General features: G+C 51.0%; 1 protein-coding gene across 1 annotated transcript; it reads right to left on the bottom strand.

Annotated features, from left to right (window-relative positions):
• Positions 1 to 317: 317 nt before the first annotated feature.
• On the bottom strand, positions 318 to 1,821 carry LOC136463908 (GEM-like protein 6). Its single transcript, XM_066462879.1, has 3 exons — positions 1,517 to 1,821; positions 1,276 to 1,380; positions 318 to 1,145 (listed from the first exon to the last, which is right to left on the bottom strand). Exons 1-3 carry the CDS (start codon positions 1,677 to 1,679, stop codon positions 682 to 684), a joined length of 732 nt encoding a protein of 243 aa, XP_066318976.1. The 5' UTR covers positions 1,680 to 1,821; the 3' UTR covers positions 318 to 681.
• Between the last annotated feature and the right edge of the window lie 11,131 nt (positions 1,822 to 12,952).

Raw genomic sequence — 12,952 nt, forward strand, 5'->3', positions numbered from 1 at the left:
TCTTGATTTGTGCAAAAGCAGTTAACTGGACTCAATCATTCAGTCAGATGTAGCGTCCGAGTGCTAGTACTTGTTGGACAGTAAGAAATGTTGTGAACACCCTTAATGTCGGAATTCTTCAGACATCATCTCAAAGCAATAAGAATACGTAGCTACACATCGATCTCGTATCATCGTGCACATCAATTTACAATTACGAAATCGACATCAACCTCGTATCATCCTGCACATCAATTTACACTTACGAAATCGCTGCGTTCACACTATGCAGAGCTACACCCTGAAAAGAAGAAGAAATTTGGACAGGCCCTGCGGTGTGAATACTGAATACCCTTTCGGCACATCTTTTTCCTTTATTAGAAAAGAATGGATATTGATGGCAGTTTTGCCATTTCCACGCAGCCATTTTCTGTTCCAAATCCATGAATTTTCCTCTTCCTCAACCCCAAAAAGACCACATGCCCTGATCGATCGCCTCTAACCAACCTGGTAACCAGCCGATTAGTCTAATCCACAAGGCAACCGATACCCCAAGATGTACAACGGCATGTTGCAGCCTACACATACACAGCCAGAACCAACTATCCCACCTACACGTACAAACCAAGACGACACGCACGGCGCTCACATGAAGAAACTACTACCCCCATCAGCGACCAGTGCGCCGGCCGGCGCCTGCCGTCATTGCGCCTGCTGCGCGTACGCGACGGCGCGCTCCAGGTGGTGCAGCGACTTGTAGTAGCTGACGAAGCCCATGAACCAGAACTCGAAGCCGTCGTTGGTGGCGAGCTGCACGTACTTCTGCTCCGGCCGGTGCTTGTTCTCGCTGGGCCGCACGCACTTCACCTTCCGCAGCGGGATGGTCACCTTGTACGGCACGCGCCCGGCCCTGTCGCCGCGCGGGGTGGACACCGCCAGCGACCGGTCGCTGCGGAACGCCACCCGCGCCGTGGAGACGAACAGCATCCCCGCGATGGGGCCCGCCGTCGTCGACAGGTAGCACTGCGACGCCCGCAGCAGCTTCTCGTTCTTGTCCACGGAGAAGCACTGCCGGAACATCTTCTCCACGCCGCCCGCCTGCAGGATCTTGGTGGCCAGCGACAGCTTCCCCTTCACCGTGTCCGACAGCTTTGGCCCCAGGGTCACTGCGTCAGAGCAAGCAACTTCAGTCTACTTTATTCCGTGGCCAAGAAGAAGAAGGCATCGGCTTCTTCCTTCCACACAGCCTTGATTAGCTAGAATTGTTCCATTCTTCCAGCATGGAAAAGTAATTACCGTGCTCTTTGATGCCCTGAGCGATCTTGTCTGCCTTCCTGCTGGCTTGTTGTTGATTGCTCGTCGGCCGATCAGTGGTCGTCGGTGTCGTTGAGCTGGTAGCATCTGAATGAAAAGGTGGAAAACAGCTTGATCAGCAACACGCTTCGATTTTCTTGGTTCCTTCCACACGCTTCTTGCAGCAGTGAACTTAACTCGAGCAGACAAATCATCAAGAACAGGGGTAGGTTGAGGCTCTCACCATGGCTATGGCTGCTGTACTGGAAGGAGCTCGGGAATTCTCCACGGTCGGGCGTCTGCGTCTCCTCCGCCGGGAAGTCGGGCTCCTCGATGCCATAAGCCCTGGTGCTCACCGGGATCCCAACCACATGGCCCTCAGTCGCCGTCGTCGTCGACCCCTCCATCGCCGAGTCTTTAGTCTTTACACAGCGCGCGAAGACGAAGACCAAGACCAAGACTTGGCAGGCAGAGGCAGCCGCCCTGATTTGCTCGGTTCTTGCCTGCCTCTCGGAGTCTCGGTACCTAAACGTGCGGTGCGGTGGTTGCGGGTTGCTCAGGCCCCAAATGGGAAGGGGGGAAGCTTCTTTTATAGCGTTTGTGCCTATCTTCCCCAGAAAGATCCAAACAGCCTCACTTTGGAATTGGGAATAGATGCAACAGTCCTCATCTCTTCATCATGATAAAAAGCCCCGGCGGCACCACAAAAAGCTCGGTGCGTCGTGGCTACCGAATTTGCGAGACCACTGACGAGGGGCCTCATAGGGTTTTTTTTTTTGGTGGTAGTAGTATTTTTGTATTGGGTAAAGTATATTTTTCAACCTCCAACTCATATTGAAGTTCGATTTTCAACCTTCAACTATGAAACCGGGTAGCAGACACCCTCCAACTGTTAAAACCAAACAAATTTGGTCCTCTGCTGGTTTTAAAAGCGGTTTTCTATTTTCTAATAATAATAAAATCTGGTAGACCTCTGGAATTTCGTAATTAATTTATTTTACATTATAAAAATATGAAACTAGTTCATGTTTTCTTCTAATAATGTTATATATATGTTGATGCTATAATTAAAATTGTTTTAAATTTTGCACAGAATTAAATTTCGCACAAAATTAAGGTGGTGTTTGCTATCCCCCACCGACATTTATTTTAGATGAAACTAGTACTTTTTTTCTAAAAATGTTCTCTATTTGTTTATTGTCTATATAGGTATTTGGAATTGGTTTATTTATGTACCTATTGCTTAATTGCTCCATGTCACGCTTATTATTTATTTTTAAAAAAGTAAGATCTAAACAATTTTAAATATAGCATCAGCATATATATAATATTTTAAAAAGAAAACATAAACTAGTTTTATATTTTTATGATTTAAATAAAATAAATTAGTTACAAACTTCTAGAGATCAAACTAGATTTTTATTATTATTAGAAAATAGAAACTATTTTTGAAACCAACAGAGGACCAAATTTGTCCGGTTTTAATGGTTGGAGGGTGGTTGTTACCTGATTTTATAGTTGAAGGTTGAAAATCGAACTTCAATATAAGTTGGAGGTTGAAAAACGAATCTTACCCTTTTTTATTCAGGGCGCCTTTCTGAAAGTCACGTATTTGTCGAACTCGTTTAGAGTAAGAGCATATGGAATTTATGCCCTTCGATGCGTCCGCATGCGGGAATGCGTTGGAGTTCATGAGATGGCACCAAATGGTTGGATCCGGCTGCTCGGTGCGGCTGTGGCTTTTACTGCCGGCGAGTGTTTGGAGCTTGGTAGTTTGGCAGTGTCCACTTTTATTTAGGCCTTGTTACCGTGAGAAGCATCGAAATGGATCAAGCGTTTGACTCGCGTTGCGTTGCGTACAAAGAGATAACGCTCGGGTTTTAGCATGGTTTTTTTAATAGGGAACGTGTCCGTCAAATGACTGCCTTTTCTGCTTGGATTCTCATCAGAAGCACTTGGATCCTACGAAGCAAGATAACTATTGAGTGCAACTCTCCGTTGAGTAAGATTTGGGCAATCATTTTGACTCTCCGTTCAGTAAGATTTGGGCAATCATTTTGACTGTTAAGGGCTATTTGTCGGTGTTTTCGGACCACCGACGAGTAAATTTTTATTTGCGCGTCTAACTCGAATGGTGTGCTCGGAGGACACAATGATTTATAATGGTTCGGACGGAACCTCCCTACGTCCAGTTCGCTGATGCTCGTGTTACCGGCATTTGGTTTGTAGTAGGGGTTATAAACAGACAAGAGAGGGAGAGAATCCTAAATATCTGGTGGAAGGAGTGAACAGGTGCTGAGAGCTCGCTTGCCGCTTAGCCGTATGCTCGTGTCATGCTCTTGTGTTCCGATCTCCCGTGTTCGGATCTCGATCCCTCTTCATGGGGCGTCGTACTTTTTCTTTTATAGGTGAAGGGAAAGCACGTGTTACAGAGGAGGAAAAGGAGAAGAACGAGAGAGAAGAAGACTTCCAGAGCTGTCGGATCCTTCTTCTCCTTCATGCGGGTCCCACTGATCCTATAGATGTCAACAGGGACGGCTCCACGTCGCGGCCCTGTTTGTCACTGGCACCATGCACAGGCGTCATCTGCTGGTCATGGTGTTCCACTCCGTCCCGGCGGACATCGTGGTGAACTGACGCGCTTATCTGTGTCCGTACGAGTATTAGGTAGAACAGCACCGGCACGTCCGACACTGTTCTTTATGTGAATCCCCTGGTATGGCCCGTCATGACCACGGGTTACATCAAGGCGTGCCAGCCTCTTTTCCGGCGTCAGAGTTTTGATTCAGGCCCATACGCTTGTACCTGGAGTGGTTGGCGGCGGTATGGGTACCCGTCAGACGAGACGGAACCCGCGTCCTCGAGGTCGGGTGGGGCGGAGCCCGCGACCTTGGGCGAGGTGAAAACCGCGTCCTTGAGGTCGGGTGAGACGGAGCCCGTGGCATCGAGGTCGGGCAAGACGGAGCCCGTGGCCTCGAGGTCGGCCAAGACGGAGCCCGCACCCAAGGGGTCGGGCGAGACGGAGCCTGTGGCCTCGAGGTCAGGGAGATGGTGCACATGGCCTTGGGGTCGGGTGGGATAGAGCCCGCACCCAAGGGATCAGGCGAGACGGAGCCCGTGGCCTTGGGGTCGGACGAGACGGAGCTCGTACCCAAAGGGTTGGGCGAGACGGAGCCCGCGGCCTTGAGGTCAGGCGAGATGGAGCCCACGGCTTTGGGGTCGCACAACACCTTTTAATTCGTCTAGAGCCATCCGGGAAAATCAGCGTGGGCGCTAACTTCCTTATTTTGGGTATCCCTAATATTGATACTCGATAGTAGCCCCTGAGCCTGCGGAGGAGTAGGATACTCCTTTAGAGGTTTTACCAGACGGGTGGACTCTGAGGGCATTGGCCTTCTTTTTGTAGCCCGCGGCATGTCCTGGTAGGACGGCGATTCTCTTTTGTCACAATCGGTCTTCTTGGGGGCATGTAACCGTAGGATTCGGGAGGCCGGAAAGATTTTTCTTGATTCTGGTCCATTAGGATCCGATCGGTCAACCATCGTACTGCGACCACGCGTTCGGTCTCCTTGCGAGTCCAACTTTCCTCGAACCCCCACGCGTAGCAGGGGTCCGGTCGAGGGTCGGCTCGTCTTTGTGATCGTCATCCCTCAAGCATTTTTTCGATAAAATGGAGGGGCTGAGCCGTGCCACGTTTCCCCTCGATGGATGAAACATGGTGCTTGGTGAGCTGTTAACAAGCTAGTCCGAGTGGGGCCCGGCTTCCTATTTGCGGGGGTCTGGCATGTGTCAGCTGGTGACCGACTCCAAACTCTTGGCAGCCAATCCATATAGTTCTTGGGTCCATTCGGCCGGACCCAAGGGCTCGTTGCCTTTCTTCGAGGAAAAACCATGGACTGGGAACCAACCAAGACTCGAACGTGGGTCGAGATGCCTACGGCGCTCGTGCGCCCGGGTATTGGCCGCTAGTGGGCCCATCCCTTTTCATCCCTTGCTCTAAGGGTGCCTCGGAGCTGCTATGAACCTGTCAGTGGGTCAGCCTTCGAACTCTTGGTCTTGAATGGGCTGTAGGAGCGTTTTCAGCTCTGTATCTCTCCTTACCTACGATGGTTCTTGGCCCATCGAACGGGCAAACCGTCATCCAGCGTGTCCTTTGAGGGTGCGGCCAGAGATAGCGTGCGCACGATCTTCGGAGGAAGGTGATGTGACGCGGCGCAACAGGAGCGTGAATCTAGGCGGACTGTTCGCCTTCTTGCCCCACTCTGTCCTATAAATAGTGGCCTCCCCCTTTATGTTTCTGCACACCAAAACCATAGCCTTACCTTCTTCGTTTCTCCACTGCCGCCGTTCAGATCTGCCCTGCTTGCTAATCCACCGTCGGGGCCCTAGATCTATAGCTTCCGCTTCTCCGCCGCCGCCTTTGCTTCTCCGTAGCCACCTCCATCCTCCATGGATTCATGGTACCGCTCCGATATTACCCATGCATGCATGGAGGGCCTCATCAAGCGTGGTCTTCTCCGTGGGAGGACCGATGTGGCAGAGTGGCTCATGTCCGGCCATGAGGATGCGTCGGCGTCGCTCGATGGCTACGTCGTCTCCTTCGTGCCCTTCCATGAGCGCAGACTCATGGTTCCTGTCCACCCATTCTTTTGGGGTCTGCTGCATCGCTATCAGATCAAGCTACAACACTTGAACCCCAATAGGATCCAGCACATCACAGCCTTCATCGTGATGTGCGAGGGGTACTTCGGGATCGAGCCCCACTTCGAGCCGTGGAGATATTTCTTCTCTATCTCCTTGATCAAGAATAAGGAGAGAGCCCGAGAGACCCTAGTGCCATTGGGATGCGTGGGCATCCACCTTTGGGGGCAGCGGGCAGCCGAGTACATGCCCTGCCAGCTCTCCAGATCCAACAAGGGGTGGCACTCGCATTGGTTCTACCTAAAGAACGACCCTGCCACTCCCTAGCCGATCTTCTTTGAGTGCCTGGTTGAAGAGGTACCGCCGTCATGGCCATGAGGGCCGCCCGTCAAGGAGAAGAAGAGGATGCACAACCTCCTTGAGGCCATCATGTTCCTGAAGACCCATGGCCTCCGTGGGGCTGGCATCATCAGGGGGTATCATGCGAGGAGGGTGGCATCGCTGATGTTGTGCATCCTCTCGCTGTACGGGATGACGCCCTGCGCATAGCTCATCAGGACTATGCTCACCTAGGGGCTACTCCACAATAGTGGAGTTGCACAATGCATCAAGGAGGCCATGGGGGAGGCCAACACTATGTTCTCGATCCTGGGGCATCCCATGATGCGGCCGAATACGGGCTTCATTGAGTTGCTGGTGGGGTCAGACTTCTAGGACTCTGTCACACCGCTGCCAGAGCACGCGGCCATGAGGGCGATGAACCATGCCATAGATGAACAAAGGGAGAAGAAGAAGGACAACGAGGAGAAGAAATGGTGGTCGAAGCAGCGAGCGAAGCTGCAGCGAGGGAAGTGGCGTCAAGGTTCATCGTAAGAAGAGGAGGAAGAAGAAGAAGAGGAGGAGGAGGAAGAAGATGATGGCTCCATATTGCCCATCCCGTGGGATGATCTGGCTACTAGGGATGAGGACCCACCTTCATCGTAGGCCCCTTCTTGCAGCATGCCATGGGGTAGGAGGGGGAGGACGTGCCCCTAGAGCCAACGAAATCAAAACGCTCGCCCCATCCAGACCTTCAATGGTGGCCTCGGAACCAGCGGAGTCAAGCTACCTCGCCTCATCTGGGCCTTCGACGGTGACCCCAGAGCCGACAGAAATAGGTCGCCCTGCTCCGTTTGAGACCTCGGCAATGCCTCCAAAGTTAGCGGGAGGCGACCATTCTGATTCACTTGAGCCTTTCGAGCTGAGTGAGGGCTCGAAGCAGGAACATGCCAACAAGGAGCAGCTGGGGTTGAGCAAGCCGGCCCCAAAACGTCCTCACATAATGGCATCAGGGTGAGTCAAGAGTTTTTTCGTCCTTTTGTCTTAACGAATTTTTGCATGAACTGACCGCCATGTCCCTTGCAGCGTCGAAGGACATGGGACTCTCCTATGGCTTGCTCCAAAAAAGATCCTCCTCCAGCAAACACGTTAGGAACCGGCTGGCACCGTGCCGGTGGTGAGCGTGAGTGGCATTGGGGCGGCCACGATGTCGACCAGGGAGGCATAGCCGATGGTTGCGTCCATGGGAGAGTAGGTAGAGGAGGGCGCATCTGGGCCGCCCGTGGTGGGCGCGGCGTGGCCGATCGTGTCCTCGACATCGTAGTTGGAGGTAGCATGGCCGAAGCCATCGTCCATGCAGGTGGGCGTGTCTGTGGTGGGGTAGACGAATGAGGGCACATTCGAGGCATCCTTCACAGATATGGCGACAGGGCAGGCCTCCGTGTTTGTGTCACCCACCGCCTCTATTGCTAGAGGGGCCGCTCTAGAGGAGCTACCGCCGCAAGAGAGGTCGGCACTGCTTGAGGTCTTCGTGGGGACGTCCCAGTCTCCTCAATGAAGCAGCAGAGGAGAGGGAATAGGGGAGCATCCACATGGAGGTTGGGGATGCGGTTCACACCCTGACCACCACACTAAGCTCGATGCGTGACATTGTCGCCCCGGTTGGCCAAGTATGATATGACCGTGCTTCTGACCCTCATGTTCTCTTTGTACACCTCTAAGTCTTGTCTTCTTCGTAGATCCTTATGGCCCATAGCCAGGAGAAGTCCTAGTTCCTTGCTAAGGAGACACGACGGAGTGTGGGGCTGGCTGCACAGCTCGATGCCGCCTATTAGGAGGTGGCTGAATTTGCCCCTGCCGCCTAGGAGGTGGCCAACCTCCAAGTTAGGGAGAAGGATGCTCGCAATAATGCCCGCAAGGCCGAGGAGAAGCTTGTGGCCCTGATCAAGAGGGTGTGCACGGACACCATGGAGGCCGAGCAGCTACGAAAGTAGCAGGACCATTTGCTTTGGACCATAGAGGAGCTCCACATGGGGATTGACCTAGCTCGACAGTAGCACGCCGATGCTTAGTAGCGGATCGACCAGCTCGAGGATGAGCTTTAGGAGGAGAGGGACCTAGAGGTTGCAGCTGAGGGCGTGGCCACCGGGCTCTCCGTACAGGTCGGTCAGCGCCAAGAAGAGGTTCGACGCCTAGAGGCCAAGGTGACCCGGCAGTGCAATGAGGTGCGTAGGCTTCAGGTGGATGTGAACATTAAGTCTTTGGTTTCCCTTGTCGTCTTTCTCCCTAGAATCCATGGTAAGCCTTTTGCAAGGTCCGTATGTGACTTGGGCAGGCCTTGACGAGAAGCTCAGGGTGGAGGTGGTGAAGAGCCGTGGCCTGGAGAAGGAGCTCAGCGAGGTGAAGGACACCCTTTAGAAGAAGAGCAATGAACATGACAACCTACGTGTCGCTGTCTAGCTGGTCTACGATGAGCTCGAGCTGGCCCCAAAGCAGGAGACAAGCTCGCTCGTGGTTCACGCCAAACGGATTACGGACCGGGCACATGATATGGCAAGGGGTGCACTTTGCTTGGGTGTTCACTGATCATTCACGATCACCCATTCTCATTACGAGAACATCGATCTGGCGAAGATGAGCCAAGGCTTCACGCCCGTCTATACCGACGCCGAGCTAGACGACATCGAGAAGGAGGTGGCCCCCTGGCGCATGACCTTTCTGCCAAGATAGAAGATGAAATCATCCCCCAAGGGGTTAGTTTAGTCAGATATGTCAGGCGGCGCATTTGTAATAAGCGGACAAGTTCCAACCCTTCTGTTTCGTTTAAACAAGCTTGTTCTTTTGTTTCGGTTGAACAAATTTGTTCTTTTTCTCTTTTTATGTGTAAAAAGGGTTAATGTGTTCCAACCCTTCCTGTTGTTAAGACCGTAGATCTCGAGGCATGGGTGAGAAACTCTGATCATGCTGGTAAGCAAGAGTACCGTAGCTGTCGGGGTGTAGGCTTCTTGCAGTCCGACCAGTTTTACTCAGTGTTCGTTTCCGTAAACCTTGCCTCTATGTTTTTAACGTGAGAAAGGGTGGCGCACGACGACTATTTCGGAAAGGATATATATATACCGTTATTAGCCCCCAAGTGAGGCCCGACCCCTTGCCATTGCCAGGGTCAGGTTTCACTAAAGATTGTGGAGACGATAGCGAAATTGGTAAGAGAAAGCATTTTTTGTTTTAGAAACGTTATTCTTAGTTTTTGTACATACCCCTCTGTAGGATCCGAGCCATCGTCCTACGATCGCGCATTTGGTCTCCTTGTAAGTCCAACTTCCCTCGAGCCCTCGCATGTTGTAGGGGTCCGGTCGAGGGGTTGGCTCATCTTTGTGATCGTCATCCCTCAAGTGTTTTTTTTCAATAAACAGAGGGGCTGAGCCATGCCACATTTTTCCTCGATGAACAAAACATGGTGCTCGGTGAGCTATTAACAGGCTAGTCTGAGTGGGGCCCCGGCTTTCCATTTGCGGGGGTCTGGCATGGGTCAGCTAGTGACTGACTCCAGATTCTCAGTGGTCAATCCATATAGTTATCGAGTCGGTTCGACCGGTCCCAAGGGCTCGTTGCCTTTCTTCGAGGGAAAACCATGGACTGGGAACCAACTAGGATTCAAATGTGGGTCGAGATGCCCAAGATGCTCGTATGCCTGGGTATTGGCTGCTAGTTGGCCCATCCCTTTCCACCCCTCACTCTAAGGGCGCCCTAGAGCGTCTGTGAACCCGTCGAAGGGCCAGCCTTCGAACTCCTAGGCCTGAATGGGCCATAGGAGCGTTTTTTGCTCTACATCCAACCTTACCTGTGATGGTTCTCGTGCCTATCTACACCGACGCCGAGCTAGATGACATCGAGAAGGAGGTGGCCCCTCTAGCATAGGACTTACTTGCCGAAATGGAGGATGAGATTATCCCCTAAGAAATTAGTTAGGTAGATAAGCCAGACGGTGAACTTGTAATATGTGGACAAGCTCTTAAATTTTGTTATGGCCAAACAAATTTTTAGATGTTCTCCTTTTTGTATAAAAAGGTTAATATGTTCTGACCCTTCCATCATTAAGGCTATAAAGCTCGGGGTGCGGGTGAAAAAACTCTGATCACGCTGGTGAGCAAAAATGTCATAGCCACTGGGACGTAGGTTTCTTGTAGTTTGACCAATTTTACTTAGCGTTCGTTTCTGCAACCCTTGCTTCTAGATCTTAACATGAGAAAGGGCCGGGCATAAAGAATCTCTACTGGATAGATATACTCTTTAATGCGTTCTGACTCTTTCCATAGTTAAGGCTAAAAAGCTTGAGGTGCGGGCAAAAAACTCTGATCACACTGGTGAGCAAAAATGTCGTAGCCGCTAGGGCGTAGGTTTCTTGCGGTCCGACCAGTTTTTCTCAGCATTTGTTTCCGCAACCTTTGCTTCTAGATCTTAACATGAGAAAGGGTCGGGCATAGAGAATGTCTATCAGATGATATGCTCTTATCAGCCCCCGAGTGGGGCCTGACCCCTTGCAGTTGCTGGGGTTGGGTGTCACTAAAGATCGAGGAGTCGATAGTGAAACTGATAAGAGAAAACATGCGTAAATTAAGGGTAAAAGCGATGTAGCTATTCGATATTCCAGGTGTTGATGAAGACTTCGCCATCGATGGTCCTGAGCCCCTTGCTATTGTTGGGGTCGGGTGTCAATAAAGATTGAGGAGTCGATAGTGAAACCGACAAGAGAAAACATGCGTAGATTTAAGGGTAAAAGCGACGTAGCTGTTCGATGTTCTAGGCGTTGACGAAGACTTCGCCCTCGATGTTTGAGGAGCTCCTTGATGGTTCACGGGCCCTTATATCATAGCTTGTGAACCAAGGACTCGCAAGTGCTCCCAGACAGGAAAGCTCCTATGACGTCGGTGTCAGCGACGTTGGGCGGCTCGTTGCACTACCGGGAGAAGCGCTGGATGTACCCACAAAGAGTTTCCCCAAACTTCTGTTGGTAGTTTTTGAGATCCCATGGGTTCCCAGGATGCATGTATGTGCCCTGGAAGTTTTCCATGAAGATTTCTTTTAGGTTCGCCCAACTTTGGATTCAGTTGGGCGGAAGGTGTTCCAACCACGTTCGTGCCGAATCGGCAAGGAACAATGGAAGGTTGCGGATAATGAAATTGTCACTATCTGCTTTGACGGCTTGGCAAGCAAGCCAATAATCCTTGAGCCACAGTCCGGGGTTTGTTTCCCTAGAGTATTTCGAGTTATTGGTCGGCGGTCGGTACCACGGTGGGAAGACAGCGTTGAGGATGTATCGGCTAAAGGCCTGAGGTCCTGGCAAGTCAGAGCTCAGGCTTCGGTCCTCGCCGATGTCATAGCGTCTGCCACAATGAGGGTGGTAGCCATTGCTAGCCTCCTCCCTCTCGTTGATGTGGGCACGCCTATTGTAGGATCTACATGAAGACAAAGAAGGCCTAGATGGGGGTGAATAGGCCTGTAAAAATTTAACTCAAAACTCTATTAGAACAGAGGGCGGCACTGCCGGCCTTACAGGACGACACTACCGCTCCGCAGAAATTAATCTAACACAGTTGAGATTTAACAGATATGAACCTGACCCCACTAGCTGCTTAATCCTGCAATATAACTTCAAGATCCAGTTCGAAGACTGGATACCACAGAAACTTCACACAAATGTAAATTGAGCAACTAAACCCTAACAACAGCTAGCAACAAAGTAAACAGCAAGTATAATCAAGATGAAGCACGCAAGACACAAGATTTATCCCGTGGTTCAGCTCACCACTAAGGTTTGCCTAAGTCCATGTTGTTGAGGAAGCCACAAAAGGCTTGAGCTTGCCACAAAGGCTTGCCTTACCCTCGTTCTCAAATCAAGAGAGTGAACTCTTGAAGTGAGGGGTGATTTCTTAGCTTTCGAGTGAGGTTACAAACCTCCTAAGGCTGCCACACAAATTGGCAAGCACCAGGGCGATGCCTAGCCGGCTAGGAGCTAGCTCCAAGAGTAACAAACCCTAGAACCGCCGGCCAAACGTGAACCAAATGCTCTTAGACTTTGGAAATCAGTGGATCTATTCTTCAATCGAGTTTTGCTGCCTTTTCTCTCAAGTTTTGATGGTTGGAATCAAGGATTTGCTTGAGGGATGGGGAAGCAACAATGGAGGAGAGGGATGAGCTTTGGTTCTGTCTGTTTTTGAGCAGAGTGACTCCGTGAGGAAGATGACCGTTGTGGGCCGGGCCTGAGGGGTATAAATACCCCCCCAAGTCCAACAGTCAGTTAAGGGTGGCACTGCTGCTCTTAACAGGGTAGCACTGCCGCCCTAGCCAAAACAGGTAACATGATCTAAAATTTGGTTGGCTGTTTTGACTAGGTGAGATGATGTAGATCTATGAATTTGAGCATCTGGTTCAACAGTTGACCAACTGTCCTAAAATCCCTCTTAATAGTACGGCTTTTCCTAAACTCAAATTCAAAACATAAATGAATTTAAACCTCTTTTGAGCTAGGTCTAGCCACCTTTCGTAATTAGGACACTTGTAACATGTACATCATCCTCATTCTTTGATTCCCTGCTTGTCATCTCGATAAACCTCAATAGTCCTCTAATTTGGTGGTCATCAATGCCAAAACTCACAATAGGGCTTGATTGCACTTACACCTACAGACATCCAGGGTGTCGCGCGCGTCATGGTGGAGGCC

The sequence above is a fragment of the Miscanthus floridulus genome, chromosome 7 (genome assembly GCF_019320115.1).
Source record: "Miscanthus floridulus cultivar M001 chromosome 7, ASM1932011v1, whole genome shotgun sequence".
In the NCBI taxonomy this organism is placed as follows: domain Eukaryota; kingdom Viridiplantae; phylum Streptophyta; class Magnoliopsida; order Poales; family Poaceae; genus Miscanthus; species Miscanthus floridulus.

Coding starts and splice junctions, on each gene's coding strand:
- LOC136463908 (XM_066462879.1), bottom strand. CDS start 1,679: ATGGAGGGGTCGACGACGACGGCGACTGAGGGCCATGTGGTTGGGATC. Junction 1,381..1,516: donor GTACAGCAGCCATAGCCATG/GTGAGAGCCTCA, acceptor CTTTTCATTCAG/ATGCTACCAGCTCAACGACA. Junction 1,146..1,275: donor TCAGGGCATCAAAGAGCACG/GTAATTACTTTT, acceptor GCTCTGACGCAG/TGACCCTGGGGCCAAAGCTG.